Raw genomic sequence first — 18,910 nt, forward strand, 5'->3', positions numbered from 1 at the left:
AGGGGTTCTAAGACTAGAGCTAAACAACCTCTGGGGTGTGAAGAGAGGAAGAGAAGGGTGTGAAGGGGCTTCCCAGTTAAATTAAAACCTGTTAGGACTGAAGGTGTCTTGAGTGACAACAAGAGGGTTGATAGATATTTGCTGCATGTATTTGGTTGCAGTATAGGAGACCCAATTCAAGCTAGCTTAAGTGAAACTGTAGTTTTAAGCCCACAATCTGATCACAATAGGGAGAGCAGGCTTCAAGTCCAGTGATCTAGGGTCTCAAATGACAATGTCAGGCCTTTCTGCATCTGCCACTTCCTGCCATTAGCCTTGTTCCTCCTCACTGCAAATGGGGTGCATTAGTCTGTTCCTGAGCTACTACAGAGAACTATCTGAGCTTGCGTAGTTTTTAAAGAAAAGAGGTTAAATTGGCTCATGGTTCTGTGGGCTGAACAGGCTTCTGCTTTTGGGGACGTCTCAGAAAACTTACATTCGTTGTGGAAGGCAAAGGGGAAGCAAGTATGTTTTCACATGGCCGTGGAGGAGTGGGGAGTGCTACAAGCTTTTAAGCAAGCAGATCTTGGGAGAACGTGGTCACAAGAACAGCAAGGGGGAAGTCTGCCCCCATGATTCAACCACCTTCCACCAGGCCTGGCTTCCAACACTGGGAATTAAAATTCAACATGAGATTTGGGTGGGGACACAGAGCAGAATGCTATAATAGGCTTTCTGTGTGCCCATGGAGTGGAGGGAGAGGTGGGCAGAGCTGCAGACTGCTCCAGTCTCACTCCCTCCAGCCTGTGATTCCAGAGGAAAGAGCAGCCTTCCTTTCAGGCTTTATGTCAAGGAAGATCTCTGATTGGCTGGTGTGGGTCACATGCTTGCTCCCTGGGCAAATCACCATGGCTATGTGGTTGGGACGTCATGATTGGCTAGGCCTGGGTCACATGTCCATCACTGAACCAGTGGGCAAGGTACTCTGATTGGTATCCCCACTGGAACCACATAGAGTTAGTGAGCAGCAGGTACACAAAAGAGAGGGATGCCCTTTCCAGAAGAAAGTGGAGAAGGGATGTAGGGCAGATAAACCACAGATGTTCACTACAGTCTGTGTTCCTCAGTACCCAGCAGTTACTGCTGAATACTGAATACATCACATTTTCTCCCTGAGCCCAGGTATGACCTTGGTATACATTTTTTTACAGCTTTATTGAGGAATAATTGGTATACAAATAACTGCATATATTTAATATGTGCAATTTGATGAGTTTGGCCATATGAATACTTTGTGGTTTTTGTTTTTTGGTTTTTTTTTGAGATGGAGTTTCACTCTTGTTGCCCAGGTTGGAGTGCAATGATGTGATCTTGGCTCACTGCAATCTCTGCCTCCTGGGTTCGAGCAATTCTCCTGCCTCAGCCTGTTGAGTAGCTGGGATTACAAGCATGCACCAACCTGCCAGCTAATTTTGTATTTTTAGTAGAGACAGGGTTTCTCCATGTTGGCCAGGTTGATCTCGAACACCTGACCTCAGGTGATCTGCCCACCTCAGCCTTCCAAAGTGCTGGGATTACAAGCGTGAGCCACCGCGCCCAGCCTATGAATACATTTGTGAAGCCACCACAGTCAAGTTAATAAACACATCTAGCACCTTCAAAATGTGTCCCTTTTAGGAGTGTGTGGGTGGTAAAAACACTGAACATAAGATCTATCCTCTTTACAGTTTTAAGCACACAATACCATATTGTTAACTACAGGCACTGTGTTGTATGTCAGACCTCTAGAACTTACTCATCTCGTCTATTTGTCCGTTCTCACACTGCTATAAAGAAATGCCCGCGGTTGGGTAATTTATAAAGAAAAGAGGTTTAATTGGCTCATAGTTCTGCAGGCTGTACAGGAAGCATGGCAGCACCTGCTTCTGGGGAGGCCTCAGGGAGCTTTTACTCACGGCAGAAGGCAAAGTGGGAGCAGGCATCTTATATGGCAGGAGCAAGACCAAGAAAGAGATAGGGGAGGTGCCACACACTTTTAAACGACCGGGTCTCACAAGAACTCATTATCACCACAATAGCACCAAGGGGGACGGTGCTAAAAGTTGAGAAGCTGTCCCCATGATCCAGTCACCTCCAATCACCAGGCCCCACCTCCAACTTTAGGGATTATAATTTGACATGAGATTGGGTGGGGACACAGATCCAAACCACATCATCTTGTACAAATGAGACTTTATACCCACTGAACAGCAACTCCCCGTTTCCTCTTTCCCCTATTGCCTGGCAACCACCATTCTATTTTCTGCTTCTAAAAGTTTGAGTATTTTAGATCCATCATATGAGTGATGCAGTATTTATCCTTCTGTGACTGACTTATTTCACTCACTGTAATGCCTTCCAGGTCCATTCGTGTTGCTGCAAATGGTAAGATTTTCTTCTTTTTTAAGGCTGTATAGTATGCCATTGCATGTACATACCACATTTGCTTTGTCTATTCATCTGTCTTTGGAACATTTGGATTGCTTCCACCTCTTGGCTATTGTGAATAATGCAGCAATGAACATGAGGGTGCAGATATCTCCTTAAATTCCCGATTTCAATTCTTTGGATATATATCCAGGAGTGAGATTGCTGGATCATATGTTAATTCTATTTTTAATATTTTCAGAAACTTCCATACTGTGCAGCTGCGCCATTTTACATTCCCATTAACAGTGCAGTATTTTAATTTCTTGGGGTCCTTAACACAGCACTCCAACAAGCACTTCTGGACAATCCAAGTTAGGCTACAAAGTAAAAGTGATTTGCCATTTTGGAGCTTCAAACAAGATGCCAGATTATCAATGAGCAAAGAACTAAAATAGACCAGATTTTTAAAAAGTTTAGGCCACAGGGGGGTAATTCAGAACCCTCATGAGCCCTCCCTGGCGGATGCCCAATCTTGGGACAGTAGTCACTGAGGATATGGGGTTTGGTGGGCAGCGAGATGGCTAGGTCTTTGGTGGAGTGTGGGGCGTTGTGAGCCTCTTTGGTTTGCCTATAGGAGAGTAAATAATGTTTCTTCTTGTCATACTGTCACTCAGAAGTGAGTGATGAGTGGGCAGCTCAGATCTTAGGCTTCATTGGTCTAGATTTCCACAGGAGTTTGGTTACAGAAGAAGTCTGATTCCTGTCTCCTGTGCACTCCATCTCTTGGTCAGCAGCCATCCAAAGGGCCTGAGCCATGCCCGGTGAGGCGAGCAGAGCAGGCCAGGACCACAGGCCCAGGTTCAGGGCAGCACTAGACTCTTCTGGAGAGGCTCATGGCACACATCCCCAAGGTCTAGACAGCAGAACAAACCCAGACACGAGAAAGATGGAGGCTTCCCTTGAGGTAACACCTGGGTAGCAGGGACAGGGCACAGCAGGCCCTGAGTGGTCACAGCATACAGCTTCAAGCAGGCGGTCCCATGGGGATTCTGCTACTGTGTGAGGGACTGCAGGAGTTTGCTTAGCAGCCCAGGTATCAGGAAGCGTGACCCAGGATTGGATCCAAGTGATGGCAGGAACAGGCAGAAGGAAGAGAAAAAGAAACATTAGCCCCACCCTCCCCAACCAGAATGTGGTGTGGAGACAGGTTCAATCCCACCAGAGGGGGAGTATGAACAAGTGGCAGCCTCTAAGTCCAGGTGGCCAGAGGCAAAGTCACCAGCTTGAAGTCTCCATAGTCTCTAGGCATATAGTTAATTTCGATATTTACTAATTTATTTAATAGTTTCTGAACACTTGCTACATGCCAGGTACAGTCCCATGTACTTTTAAAATGTTAGTTCTTTTAGTCCTCATTACAACCCTATGAGGCTGGTGCTCTATTATTATTCTCATTTCACAGTTGAGAAATTTAATGCTCAGACTGGTAAGTATCATGCCCAAGACCATACAGCTCATAGACGATTCAAGTCCCAAGACAACCTGATATCATTCCAGACCTGGTCCTCACTGGTCCAGGGCCTAGGTAGAGAAGGTCGAGAAGGCTCCACCTACAAATTACCCAGAATCTTCTGGAGTCTGTAGCTGGAATGTTCTTTCAGTTAGAGTCTCCACTGCTCAGCCTAGTGATGACCCAACAGCCCCACTCAGATCATGGGCTCCAAGTTATTGCCTATTTCCACAGATTTATTCAGAACTTAAATCCGGGGCTGGTCCAGCCTGAGCCTCCATCTCACATCTGAGTCTCCTGGAGTCTCACCGAGGTCCTCAGCAGAGCTAAAAGGAGCAAGCCTTAATTGCATCAGAACGGAAGCTTGCTGAATACATCGGCACTCTTGGTGCATGCATTCAATCCTCCACCCTGTAAATCTAGTTAGAAGTGTGATTCCGGCAATTATAAAGCCCATCATTTTCCTCTTCTTCCCTAAGTAAATTAGAAAGGCTCATTGCTCTCACTTTGCAACTGGACCTCATTTTTAAAGTGCAGCGGTGAGAGCACTGCAAAGGACTGTACTTAGAGAGGCATTGGGCCTGATGCTCAGCTGGCCAAGGGGCTTGGCTTCCAGCCCTGGTTCTGTTATCAAAAAGATGGTGATCTTTGGCAAAGCCAGGGCCCCTCTCTGCGCCTTGGTTTCCACGTGTATATAGAAAGAGGAGTTTGGATTAGGTGGCCTCTAGGATCTCTTCTAACTGTCATGGCCACTGGATTTGCTTGATTGCCAAGGATGGCTCCATGTAGACAGAAATTTAGCTTTTTTTAAGCCAGAAGCTTGCCCTCCCTATTTTTGACATACAGTGATGAATCCCTCCAGGTGGAAGTACACCAGTTTCCACAGTAGGGTAAGGACAGAGAAGAAGCCACATGCCAGTGTTCCAAAAAAAATAGTACTTTCCGGAACTAAAAGTCCTAGCTAGCCACACTCACTGAATACTTACCTTGTGCAGGCACTGAACTGGTTGTTTTATAACAATAAACTCCTTTAACCTTCACAATAGAGCAGCTGTTAGGCCCATTTTATAGACATGAAAACTGAGACACAGCAAGACAAAGTGGTACATCCAAGCCGGGTTTGCTAGGCTCCCAAGGCCGTGCTCATAGTCATAACTCTCTCAAATCCCCAAATTTGAGGACTTTGATAGAAAACATGAGAACAGACAAAGAGGCAATCTCAACATGAAGAGGCTGCCAGGCAGAACACCTGCCTGACTGAGCACATCCAAGCAAATTGCAGCTGTCCCACAGCCGTGTAGGGCCCGTAGATCCAGCAAGAAGGGTTGCGGTTAGAAGGCATGAAAGGCCATGATAAATGTGTTTCAATGTTCCTGGCTCTCTCAAAATGGGCTTTTGCTTCTCCCATCCCTTCTCCATCTCTGTAAATGGAATGCCAGTTATTTCATTTGAAGGACTGTTGGTGCTGTTTTGAAGCAGCATGAAGTAAATTTTTATGACACTTGTTAGTGGCTGATGGGGGAACGTTCAGTCACCTTAACTTTGATGACGCAGCTTTTTTTCCTCAGGTTTGCAACAATGAAATCCTCAGAATTTACAATTATAAATGCTAAATGTCTCATCTTAATTCGTTACAGGGTGGATGCATGAACCACAAAATATCACTTGCTTTAAAAGCTGTCTCTCCCAAAAAATTAATTTTAAGGGGCTCACAAATTTATAGAAATGCAGGTTACCATATTCCAAACATTGTTTTCAAGGAATAGATTCTGTTAGGTTCATCTGATGGACATGAACCACAAAAATCACTGTTTAACAGCAGTCGTTTCACAGAAACCACTTTTCTGTCCCTGTCAGTGTGGGTTAGTCAGGTTCCCTGGTCCTTTTTCCCCTTTTCCTTCCATACCTCTCCAATTATTTTGTTTTAAGATCCATCATGTCATACATGAAGGCTCCTCAGTAAGTTGGGAGCTGCAGGCTGGGAGTCTGTCAAACTGAATCCCAGGTTCCCAACCAGCACTAACTGAGCACCTTCTGTACCAGGTGCCCTGCTGAGCAGTGGAGAAGAAACCGATGGAGGAGACACGCTTGTTAGCAGGAAAACCACAAGCCAGAGCTCCATCAGTAAGGATGCATCAGACTAGGAAAGCATCCTTACGTATTTATTTCAGTATTGGCAGAATTTATGAACTGAGGATGAATGCAGGGTATTTTCCTGGAAGGCTGAAGAGCTGATGAGTCAGCCCTTGCCCAAGGCCCAGTCTTCCTGCAGCTGTTTTTTTCATCAGTAAAATGGGAAGGTAACTTCCAAGTCACAGGGTTGCTAGTGATGATGGGGGCCATTCAGCAGGGCTGCATGAGAAGCAAGGTTGTCAGACAAGGCTTGAATCTCGGTTCCACCACTGTATGACTATAAAAGTCACTTAATCCCTCTGAGTCTCAGTTTACTTCATCTGTCTTCCTCATGGAACAGTGGTAAGGATGCATTTCAAGCTCTTAGCACAGCGCTTGTGGCACAAGTAACTGCCATTTAAGGAACAGCTATCATCTGGTAAAGGTGTCAATGTCAGGCTAAGCCCAGGAGAGGTGCTCACCCAGCAGGCATTTCTCTCACCGTTATTAACAAGAAAACTGAAGGGTACCACGTGTACCACCTGGGCATCATTTTCCTTCCAGTTCTCTTTTAGATACTCTCCATCTCTCCAGCACAGCAGAAGCTTCTTACTTCCTCAAAATGTCTTTGCTGAAATCTTACCAGATGCACAGCATGACTACAGAAAAGAAATACAGGCAGCAGTTCCTGCCTACCATGCACACAAGGTATCCACATGCAAACATTCAACGCGCCAGACAGAATTAAGTCTAAATAACAACGTAGGCTGGCAACAGTCGGCTTGTCCCAAGGCAGCCCATGATTAATTACCAAACGAATTGTGCAGGCCATAACTGCAGCCAGAATTCTGCAGAGGCAACCCTCCCTTCTGACCATGGTGGTAAGGAAGGATAAATGTCCACATCCTAGAGCAGGCGTCCCCAAACTTTTTACACAGGGGGCCAGTTCACTGTCCCTCAGACCGTTGGAGGGCCGCCACATACTGTGCTCCTCTCACTGACCACCAATGGAAGAGGTGCCCCTTCCTGAAGTGCGGCGGGTGGCCGGATAAATGGCCTCAGGGAGCCGCATGCGGCCCGCAGGGCCGTAGTTTGGGGACGCCTGCCCTAGAGATTGGGTAGAGACAAGTGGAAGATCACAATGCTTCAGGCAAGCAGAGGGCAAGAGACTGTCAGGGTCTAAATCAGCTGAACAGGTGCGGTGGCTCACGCCTGTAATCCCAGCACTTTGGGAGGCTGAGGAGAGTGGATCACTTGAGGTCGGGAGTTCGAGACCACCCTGACCAACATGGAGAAACCCCATCTCTACCAAAAATACCAAAAAAAAAAAAAAAAAAAGCTAGTCATGAGGGCACATACCTGTAATCCCAGCTACTCAGGAAGCTGAGGCAGGAGAATTGCTTGAACCCCAGAGGCAGAGGTTGCAGTGAGCCAAGATCGCGTCACTGCATTCCAGCCTGGGCAACAAGAGCAAAACTGTCTCAAAAAAAAAAAAAAAAAAAAAAATCAGCCGAACATGGGGGGCTTCCAGACTTCTACACCAGCGGCCCCTGGCAGATACCCAGATGTTCAGCTGCTCCAGCAAACCAGTCCTCAAGCCTCCCATATGAGAAATGGGATTTGTCAGGGAGACAGCCATGAGAAGAGTTATTTTCCCCACTTCATAGTCCTCCCCCAAATACACACTCAACACAAATGCCACAACTTCCCGTGACTTTGATATAGCCGAACCACTGGCTTCTAGCTGCTTCTTTTTTCTGTCCTATTTTTATGATTCTTTTGTGATTCTCGCTTATTTCTCAGTCTACAACATATGGTAATAATGTCTTAATTCCACCCACATAATAACAGAGAACTAAGGAATTGCTGTACCTGCCGCACTCTGAGGTCGTTGGATGAAAGGAATTCAAATAACTCAGAGAGATCTTTTTTTTAAAAGTTATTATTTCAATAGGCAGTATAAGGAAAAATTAGCTAATGCTGGGGAGAAACATAGGAAATGAGGAGAATGAAATGACCATGCATCATTGCTAATAATTTTCTTTGAAGTCCTCAATTATTGTGTTCTAACAATACAGTCCATGCAGAAAAATGTGCTGCCCCTGTTTTATGGACAAAGATTTATCAAATCCTTCCGTTCATTTTATAAACATTACAGAACTTGGGGAAATGGAAGCAGTCTCATTTGCCTTTCTTCCTTAAACCTGATATAAGGAATGTCTAGGTGGTTCTGTCCGTCTCCATGCTCTAAAGCTGCTGCCCGCGTCTTGCCGGGTTGACTCAGTCTGTCGAATTAACTCCCTCATTCCTCAGCTATTTATTGAATCCCTACTGTGTGCCATGTGCTGCTCCATTGAACAAAACCCGTAGTTTTGCTTTGAGGGACCAGACATGCAAATAAAGGAAGATACATTAAACGAAAAAGAAGAACAGTATGTCAGCTGATGAGAAGGACCAAAAAGAAGTGGGACAATGCGTAAGAGGCTGTAGAGGGATGGGAGGCCGGGTGCGGTGGCTCACGCCTGTATTCCCAGCACTTTGGGGAGCTGAGGCAGGTGGATCACTTGAGGTCAGGAGTTTGAGACCAGTCTGGCCAACATGGAGAAACCCATCTCTACTAAAAATACAAAAATTACCCAGGCGTGGTGGTGGGTGCCTGTAATCCCAGCTACTGGGGAGGCTGAGGCCGGAGAATCACCTGAACCCAGGAGGCGTAGATTGCAGTGAGCCGAGATTGTGCCACTGCACTCCAGCTTGGGTGACAGAGTAAGACTCTGTCTCAAAAAAAAAAAGTGATGGGGATGGTGGGAATGAGTGTGGCTTATAGAGAATGGTCAGAACAGGCCTCTCTGAGGAGCCAACATCTAAGCAGAAATCTACAGGAGGAGAGGGAGCAAGCAAGACAGGAATCAGAAGAGTGTCAGGCAGAGGAAACAGCATGGGAAAAGGCCGTGAGTTGAGTTTTCTTGGCGTGTTCATGAAACAGTAGGGAAGCCAGGATGTCTGGAACAGAGCAGGCGAAGAGAAGAAGGGAAAGTACGAGAAGATAGATCAGAGAGATGCTGGAACCACAGCTTATGAACAGATGCCAGCCAATAGCGCAGGCAGAATTCTCCACCAGTAGGCAGACTCAGTCAGTCAGCCAACACGAGCATGGACCACCCTTTGCCCTGACTGGCCCTCCAGGTCCCTGCTGGGCCGGAAGGAAGGAAAAGCACAAAGTCATCATGGTTGAGAAAGGTGGTGAGACTTCAAATTTTCTTTTCTTTTTTTTTTTTTTTTTTTTGGTAGAAGTAATATTTGCACAATTTAGATATGAAAAATGCAGAAAAGAATAATGATGCAGAGGCAGAAAAGACATCAGGTAGCTGGGATTAGAATTGTTTCCTCTCTGCTTTCCAACCTTTGTGTAAGGTTGTTATGATACATTTATAAAAAATACATCTTTAAACAAGGAACTCAACTGAAAGTTTATTTTCTCAAAATAAAATAGAATTGTACCACATACTTGTTTAACTTATGATGGCTACTGCTATGAGATGAGATGCCTCTAGCTCTTTTTTTTTTTTAAAAAAAAAAAAAAAAAGAATTTTTGAGATGAGACTGTACTGATGTCTTGGCTTTGCCACTAACTGCTGTGGGGCCTCAGCAGGTAAGTTACCTCCTCTGAGCCTCAGTTTTCTCACGGCAAGAAAGGTTTCACATCCATGGAACTGTTGTGAAGATCAGAGATGATGATGTGTGTGTCAACAACTGGCACGTGGAAAGTACTAAACTAGCGGGAGCTAGTCAGAGCTGTTCAGAGATAGGCAAATTTTTTCAATCATCAAGTATTGGCCGGGTACGGTGGTTCACACCTGTTATCCCAGCACTTTGGGAGGCCAAGGCAGGCAGATCATTTAAGGTCAGGAGTTCGAGACCAGCCTGGCCAAAATGGTAAAACCCCGTCTCTACTAAAAAATACAAAAATTAGCTGCGCATGGTGGCACATGCTTATAATCCCAGCTACTCAGGAGGCTGAGGGAGGACAATGGCTTGAACCTGGGAGGCGGAGGTTGTAGTGACCCAAGATCACGCCATTGCACTCCAGCTTGGGTGACACAGCAAGACTCCATCTCAAAAAAAACAAAAAAGCAAAACAAAAAGTATTTCCTGGGCGTCTACCCTGAGCTAGGTGCTTTTCCCGTTGTTTAGAAAATAACTTCCTTGCTATCTTCTGTTCTCAAATTCCAAAAAGATAGCAAATCAATCTAGAAAGTAGGATCTGTGTTACTATCTGAAGGGTAATTACATTCTGAATGAGGGCGAGGTGACGGAGTCCTCAGCACGGCACCTGCTAGAGAAGTGGGCAGAATGCAGGTTGCTAGGATGCAGGGCTTCAGTGGCGCAACTCTGCAGGGAACTGCTTGGCTCCCCAAATAGATCTCTTGTCTTTTCCCTCTGCTGCTGCCTTCCCTGATGCACAGACAAGGCCAGGAGTGTCTCAGGAAAGCCCAGGAAGCCCTTGCCTCTGACACAGACCCCAGAGAATGTCATCTGCAGTCACAGGCAGCAGCCTGGCTCAAAACACACCCCTTGAAGACTAGGCCTCTCTCAGCCCTCAGGATCACTTGATATTCCTGTTCTTCAGCATTCACAGCCACATGGCTTAGATTAAAACAGTTCTGCCAGATCACCCAGCAGATTCTGTTCCTGACATGCAAAGGCTGAAAGGAGAAGTCATCTTTATTAAAAGCAGGAAAATTCACATTGTTCTTCCTTTTTGCACAAAAGTGAGACAGGCTTAAATGAAAGCCAAGTCCGATCTCCTTGGGGAAATTAACTCTTTCTGTAGGAACCAAGTGCCATTCTAGGCAGCCAACTTGGGCTGCACTGATAGTAACTACATCACAGCAACCACCACATGGGAACATCTGGGGACAGATAGACACTGGATTGGGACTGTTATCACAGCAGTCCTGCAAGGAGGTACCACCCACACCCCAACTCAGATGGAGAAACCAAGGCCAAGTCAGAATAATGGCTTTCAAGCTGGGCGAGGTGACTCACGCCTGTAATCCCAGTACTTTGGGAAGCCAAGGCAGGCGGATCATGAGCTTAGGAGTTCAAGACCAGCCTGACCAACATGGTGAAACTCCCTCTCTACTAAAAATACAAAAATTAGCCGAGCATTGTGGCGCATACCTGTAATCCCAGCTACTCGGGAGGCTGAGGCAGAAGAATCACTTGAACCCAGGAGGCAGAGGTTGTAGGGAGCCGAGATCGTGCCACTGCACTCCAGCCTGGTCAATAGAGTGAGACTCCCATCTCAAAAATTTAAAAAAACAGACAAATAAAAAATAATGGTTTGCTTAGCTAGCAAGAGGTGGTATAAGTTGGGAGCTTTATTTTGAAGCTGTTTTTGCAATATTCTCAGTCCCATTTTTACTTATTGCTAGAAAACAATGGACAAAAGCTTCCAGAAAAGTAATCAGCCAGGATGCCTAGCAATGTAGCTGGATTCTTGGCAGACCTTTCAGAAGGATTAGCTGGCTTAGAAGGAGGGCCGTTTGGTTGACGCCTGTCTCTGCTCCCTCCAACCCTCCACTCTCCGAATCAGGAATACTTGGTGCTCATGGAGTACAAGGGTTTCAAACTAAAATAAAATAGATAATAATTCGATAATTCAATATACATGTTCCCTAAAGAAGGATGAGAATGAGAAGGGTCCATGAAGTTTGTTTCCAAGTGTGAGAGGCCGAACTACTAGGAAAGTGCTTTTCCATGTGAATATGACAAATCTGATCTCTTGACACGTTATTCTTGGCAGCCCTCTTCCCGTATATTATCCCAAAGGGGATGAACTGCCTGCCTCCTGACGTTCTAACCTACAACTTGGGTTCTAACCTACAACTCTTTCACGAACATGTGCCCACCCGACCTGTCAGGACCTGTGTCCTTCCAGTCAGGACCCCCAGGCGGCGGAGCTTCAGGGCTCACATTCCCCCTAGCCAGCCACTCTCCACTCGAAACTCCACAGAGCTCTTGGAATTTACCTCGCTTGCTGGGAAGAGAACCCCAAGTGAGTCTACCGTGCTGGAGCCATAGAAAACCAGCTAACCTCTACAGATCCGAGATAAGAGACACCATGAAAAGGCAGAAAGAACTACTGGCGCGGAGTTGTTTCTGGCTCGTGGGTTGGGCTAGCGATGCCCTTTCCCCTCTCTCGGCCTCAGTTTCCCTTTCTGTAAAACAAAAGAGGTTCGGTAGCGCTAAAGCGAGACAGCTCAGCTCCCCTAACAAAAGGATGGTATCCGGGCCCTGGAGCCTCCCCCTGAGGACGCGATTCACCCAGAGCGCGGGGGTGCCAGGGGTGCGTCCGCAGGCTTCCCCGCCCGCTCGCAAGCACGCACGCACCCCAGGCGATCCGCTCTCCGCCGCGCCCCCGCACCCAGCCCTGCTTCCCTCCTGCCGGGACGAGGTCCCGCCCCGGCGATTCCTCTCCCAGCCCGGGCTTGAGGAACCCTTTCCTCCCCCGAGTCCTCCGAGCCGGGCGCGCGGAGGGCGGGGCAGGGCGGGGCGGGGCGGGGAGCGCGGGAGGCGGAGCCGAGCCGGGGAATCCTGCTCCGGGCGAGCACCCGGCCCCGCAGAGCAGCCCTGCCGTCCAAGGGCCGCGGCGCCGGGGGCGGCGGGGAACCCCAGACGCAGCCGGGTCTGGAGGGATCCCCGCGCCGAGCCAGCCGCCGCCACCGCCTCCGCGCCGCCCCCGCGGGCTGGCAGGCGCCTGCACTGCGCCCGGCCGCCGGCTCCCGAGGTCCCACAGTCCGCTCGCCGGCTCGTCTCCCGCTCGCCATGCAGCCGCCGCCGGCCTCGCGCGCGTAGGCGCCCACCGCAGGCCATGCTGCCCCTGCTCGCCGCGCTGCTGGCCGCCGCCTGCCCGCTGCCGCCCGCCCGCGGCGGGGCCGCGGACGCGCCCGGCCTCCTCGGGGTGCCACCCAACGCTTCAGTCAACGCGTCCTCCGCGGGCGAGCCCATCGCCCCGCGGCTGCTGGCCTCGGCGGCCCCCGGACCCCCCGAGCGCCCGGGCCCGGAGGAGGCGGCGGCGGCGGCGCCGTGCAACATCAGCGTGCAGCGGCAGATGCTGAGCTCGCTGCTCGTGCGCTGGGGCCGCCCGCGGGGCTTCCAGTGCGACCTGCTGCTCTTTTCCACCAACGCGCACGGCCGCGCCTTCTTCGCCGCCGCCTTCCACCGCGTCGGGCCGCCGCTACTCATCGAGCACCTGGGGCTGGCGGCGGGCGGCGCGCAGCAGGACCTGCGCCTCTGCGTGGGCTGCGGCTGGGTGCGCGGCCGCCGCCCCGGCCGCCTCCGGCCCGCCGCCGCCCCCAGCCCCGCCGCCACCGCCGGGACGCCCACCGCGCTGCCCGCCTACCCCGCGGCCGAGCCGCCCGGGCCTCTGTGGCTGCAGGGCGAGCCGCTGCATTTCTGCTGCCTAGACTTCAGCCTGGAGGAGCTGCAGGGCGAGCCGGGCTGGCGGCTGAACCGTAAGCCCATCGAGTCCACGCTGGTGGCCTGCTTCATGACCCTGGTCATCGTGGTGTGGAGCGTGGCCGCCCTCATCTGGCCGGTGCCCATCATCGCCGGCTTCCTGCCCAACGGCATGGAGCAGCGCCGGACCACCGCCAGCGCCACCGCAGCCACCCCCGCCGCCGTGCCCGCGGGAACCACCGCCGCTGCCGCCGCCGCTGCCGCCGCCGCCGCCGCCGCGGCCGTCACCTCGGGGGTGGCCACCAAGTGACCCGCTCCGCTCCTCCCTGTGTCCGTCCTGTGTCCGCGCGCGCGGGCGCCCTTCCCGCCGGAGACTCGGCCGGTGTGCTTCTTGCTGTTAGTTATCGTTCGTTCCTCTTCCCGGGATGGGGCTGCCGAGAGGCCCCAGCGCCTTTGAAAAGCAAGGTTTGTGCTGCGCTTCCAGTTCCGAAAAGCAGGTGTAAGCCCTTGGACTGAGGGTGGGATCGCAGCTCCGAAGACGGAGAGGAGGGAAATGGGGCCCTTTCCCCTCGATTGCATCCCCCTGCCAGACTCCCTCCCCGCACCCACGTGCCCTAGATTCATGGCAGAAAATGACCAAATCCTGTGTATTTGTTTTATATATTTAATAACTGTTTTAAATGAAAGTTTTAGTAAAAAAAATACAAAACAAAAAGATTAAATTGCTATTGCTGTAGTAAGAGAAGCTCTTTGTATCTGAACATAGTTGTATTTGAGATTTGTTGTTTTTTAATTTATTTAAAACTACGGGGGGAGGGCACGGGAAGGATTTAACACCAATATATTGTTACCGCTGAAAATGAACTTTATGAACCTTTTCCAAGTCGATCTATCCAGTGACGTGGCCTGGTGGGCGTTTCTTCTTGTATTTATGTGGTTTTTTGGCTTTTAATACAGACATTTTCCTCCAGAGATGTGTATGTAGCTTTTTCTTTGTTTGATTTGGGAAAGGCAATCCAAGAATTGCAAGATGTTACCCTAAAGCAGGAGCGAGGGAATCTCGGAAAAGTTAGAGAAGGGTGACTTCTGTCTCCCTTACCTGGCTGTGAGAGATAGGAGACGGAAACCGTATTATTTGCCCTGATGGCGATTATCTTGCATCTCACCACACTGGTCCCCAGTGCCCACCCAACCCCACCTGTCACCTGTACCTGTCACGGTGGCAAAACACAGTTTTACATTATTTAACTTTTCACTCGCTGTTCCAAGCTCTGCGTAACACCCAGGCAAGTGTCAAAATGATAAAAATCGGTAGTTCCTCTGAGCTCGGATGGCTTTCACTAAACGGACTCACTTTAAAAGGCATATAGATTTCTTTTCATATGCATGAACTTTAGCAGATAGGCATATTCCAAAAGCTGCTTTTAAAACCTAAGATATTATTTTGGTATTTCAATTTTTTAAAAAGATAAACTCTTGGGGGACAAGTAGTTAATGATCACAAGACTTTCTTCACTCTTGGTTTCCGTGTTACAGTGTCTGCTGTGTAGTAGTTCCAGATTCTTCCAGGTTTTCAGAAGAGTAAGAAAAAAGTCCTTAAAGAGACTTAATATTTAAAATTATTTTAAAAGCCTTTTAAAGAGACTTTGAAAGCTGCTTTCCCTTGTTCCATCTCTTCCTCATTTTTGCAAGGATATTTGATATTGGTCTAGAGCTATAGTTCTCAAAGCGTGGTCCCTGGACCAGCAACATCAGCATCACCTGGAAACTTGGAGATGCAGAACTTAGGCTCCACCCAGCACCTACAGAATCAGAAACTCGGATAAGGCCTAGCAATCTGTGTTCTTACATGCCCTCCAAGGCATTCTGATGTATTTCCAGTTTGAGAACTCCTGCGTTCTAGTGGAATGGAACCCTCAAATATAGATTGCCTCCTTTTATCCTGAGATGTCTTATTACATCAAAGAAACGGGATGCTTATTTTCCCAGGAGTCTGGCTGAAGGAGAGGCTGGGTCATTGCCCAAAGCTTCAGCTGCTCCTCTGGCTCTTTGAGGTCCTAAGATATCTGCAGCAGGGACGAGCCCCTGAGAGGGAAGAGGGTGGCGTATTCATCTCTGTAGGTCGTAAACGTTGCTATTTTCCAACCCTGTGGTAACTAGCAAGAGAAAAATCAATAATTTTGCTAACCTTGATCAATGTTAACATAATCATAGCATTTATAACTCTGAAGGCACATTATGTATTATTTGTACCACACACATGTAATCACTCTCCCTGCTTTTTTCCAAGATGGATACTGTGGCTCAGAGAGGTTGCGCATCTTGTCTACACTCACACAGCTACACAAGGCAAAACTGAGACTAAATCCAGGATTTCTGCCTCCCTGAATGCTATTGTTCATCACTAGAAATTTCTTTTCCCAAGAGAAGTAGGAGCCCACTGCTCAAGGTCCACTCTTTTGTTGACCTACCCTGGCCACTGTCAGATTTTGTGTAGCTACAAATCCAAAGGAACGTGACAGCATTAATTCTAAATGCAACACTCAGGCACTTAATGGAACTTTATATATATGAGCCCTAATGGCTACCTTTTGATTGAGGGGTGGCGAAATACCAAAATCTTTTGATTTTTAGAATTGCCAGTGGAGTCTGCATGTATGCATGTGTGCTCTGGGCTCTGTGTGTGTGTGTGTGTGTGTGTGTGTGTGTGTGTGTATCACTGATGAACTGGTCAGTCCTAGAAAGTGAGGACACAGCCAGTAGGTCCTTTTGATCCAGCTGGAGTCATTCACTGGGTAAAGGAAGTCAGGCCTTGACAAGCTTAGCTGTGGGTCTGTATTTTCTATTCAGTTTGATTTGCATCATCTCAGTAGTGAAACACTTCCAAGTATGTAATTTACTAAGGGTTACTCAGGAGTTCTTTTCTGACAGAAAGGAAGTGTGCCATTTTAGCCAGTGTATGTGTGCACATGGCACCCCCAGATTCCAGCCCATTCATAAAGCTTCATGGGGACAGCTTGAGTTGCCAATGATATAGCTGAGTCCCCAGGATAAATCATCATTCTCAGTTATTTTTGCTTCTCCTGAGAGAAAGTTTACCCCTGGGGAGGATGCATATCCTTATTGTGTAACATCCCGCTGCTGCCAAAGGCTGCCTTTCTTACTTTTCTACATCTTCAAGAGAGCTGCCCCCAGTCCCAGATCTGAACACTTTAGTCTCCTTTGGGGCTTGCCAAAAAGACCACCCTACCCAAAGCCACACCTCCTACTTGGGGCACCACATCCAATGACTGATTAACACAGGGCAGAAAGACCCAGCCTTCTGGCCACAACCTGGGGCAGCTCTGAAGGGTCCTCCACCTACCCTCCAGCACCCACGCCTCTTCCACTCAGGACTGACTCCCCTCAGGGCTGGCTGAGGTGTCCGTGGAGACTGCATGGAGTTGAGCTGCTCCCTCTGTCCGCTGTCTGCCACCTTCCATTCCTTTCCTTCCACAGGCCTTAATCTACACTCCTTAATAAACCTCTTGCACACTGATCTCTGTCTCACAGCCTGCTTCTTGAGGAACCCCACATGTGACAGGCCGTTTGCCTAGTGACATGCAGAGTTATTCTAGCCATGTGGTCATTGGGCACATATGAGGAGCACATCACATAAATGCTTCTCATTTGCATTTCTTTTACATAGATCACACATTTCCACTTTTTCTCTTCCATCTGGATCGTTCCCTAATAACCAGAATCGATGATATGGGAAATTTCCCCTAATGTCACTTCTTGTTTAATTATCATTTTTGTTGATAAACACATCAAAGGAGGATGCCTCGTTTCTTTCCCCCTCACCTTACCAGTTAGGATACAACAGGTTATGCTGCAGTAATAAGCAATCCCAGCTTCCAGTGGCTTATGCAAGAAAGGTTTACACCAGGTCGGGCATAGTGGCTCACACCTGTAATCCCAGCACTTTGAGAGGCTGAGGTGGGTGGATCACCTGAGGTCAGGAGTTCGAGATCAGCCTGGCCAACATGGTGAAACTCTGTCTCTAATAAAAATATAAAAATTAGTCAGGTATGGTTGTGCGCATTTGTAATCCTAGCTACTTGGGAGGCTGAACCAAGAGAATTGCTTGAACCTGGGAGGTGGAGGTTCCAGTAAGCTGAGATCACACCACCGCACTCCAGCCTGGGTGACAGAGTAGTACTCTGTCTCAAGAAAAAAAAAAAAAAAAAAAAAGGAAAGGTTTATTACTTGCTCATGTGACATGTCCAAAGGTGGCAGGAGTTCTGCACTTTGGAATCACTCAGGAACCCAGGTTATGGGGACTCTGACTCAACAAGGTGGCCACCATCATCTAGGTAGAAGGAAGCAAATTCTCGAGGGTCTCACACTGACAATTCAATGCTTCAGGCAGGAGGTTACATCCTTTCTGCTCATGATGAGGACTGTCACGTGGCCCCAGCCATCACGAGGAGACCCGGGAGTTCACATTTCCCGGTGGCCAGAGGGAGAGGAAAAACTGGCATCAGTGAGCAGCATTAATGCATTAATGATAACCATGACTTCCAGCACCACCATACCTGGGAGACCTGTGGGCCACCCAGAAGAATTCCAGGACTTGCTTTGGTGAGTAGACAAAGGATCATTCTAGAAGAGTTGGCTCTAGACCCTCCTCTTCTGACACCCACACCACCTGGCCATGCTGGAAGCCATCTGCTGCTCCTGGGGCATCTGACAGACCATGGTGGTATCAGCCTGGTAGTTTTCCAAAATCAGGGGAGGGGAGATCCCTAAGGAACTTAATCTGGAAGATTTGCATTCTGGATCCCCATAGTCTAGGAATCTTGAGGGAATGGGAGAATAGTTAGAATTAAAATGGGGAGACCCTAGAGTGTGTCAGAAGAAGCATCTCAGCTCTCTTGGCCTCACCGCTCCTCCAAATGTATTAACATCAGGGGCAGGAAGAGGGTGGGTCTTTACTCTCCTATTCTCTCCTTTCACTGGGGGCCAATATTCTTAATTTCCCAGCCAGGCTAAGAAGTTTCTAGCTAAAAGGATTGGGAGAGTTAAGAGCAATGTAAATGATATTCAGTTTACAGCTAAGTCTTTTCCTCAGGCCAGATAAGCCACTAGGAAAAGGTGGGGATAACAGAGGTGCCCTTGTGTGCACCTTGCCGTGGGTGCTCAGTGGGGCCTGTTCCTGACTTCCCTCTGGTCTCTTGCTGGTAGACCTTCTGTTCCTGCCACCACCCCAGGGCAGCCCTGCTCTTTAGACAGTGCCTTCACCCTTCCCAGCTCTGCTGCACCTCTTCTGGGACATATCTCCCAGTGCAATACAGGGGCTCATTCTGGGCTGGAGTGTCGAACCCCTTCACCACGTGTGAGACTGCTGGGGAACAAGCCTTCAACCAGAGCGTGGGTTTCTTGCTGCATTCACCG

General features: G+C 48.7%; 1 protein-coding gene across 1 annotated transcript; it reads left to right on the forward strand.

Annotated features, from left to right (window-relative positions):
- Positions 1–12,440: 12,440 nt before the first annotated feature.
- TMEM158 (transmembrane protein 158) lies at positions 12,441–14,446 on the forward strand. The gene has a single exon (XM_039477396.2). It carries the CDS (start codon positions 12,888–12,890, stop codon positions 13,782–13,784), a length of 897 nt encoding a protein of 298 aa, XP_039333330.1. The 5' UTR covers positions 12,441–12,887; the 3' UTR covers positions 13,785–14,446.
- The last annotated feature ends 4,464 nt before the right edge of the window (positions 14,447–18,910 follow it).

This window comes from Saimiri boliviensis, chromosome 8, assembly GCF_048565385.1.
Source record: "Saimiri boliviensis isolate mSaiBol1 chromosome 8, mSaiBol1.pri, whole genome shotgun sequence".
NCBI lineage: Eukaryota > Metazoa > Chordata > Mammalia > Primates > Cebidae > Saimiri > Saimiri boliviensis.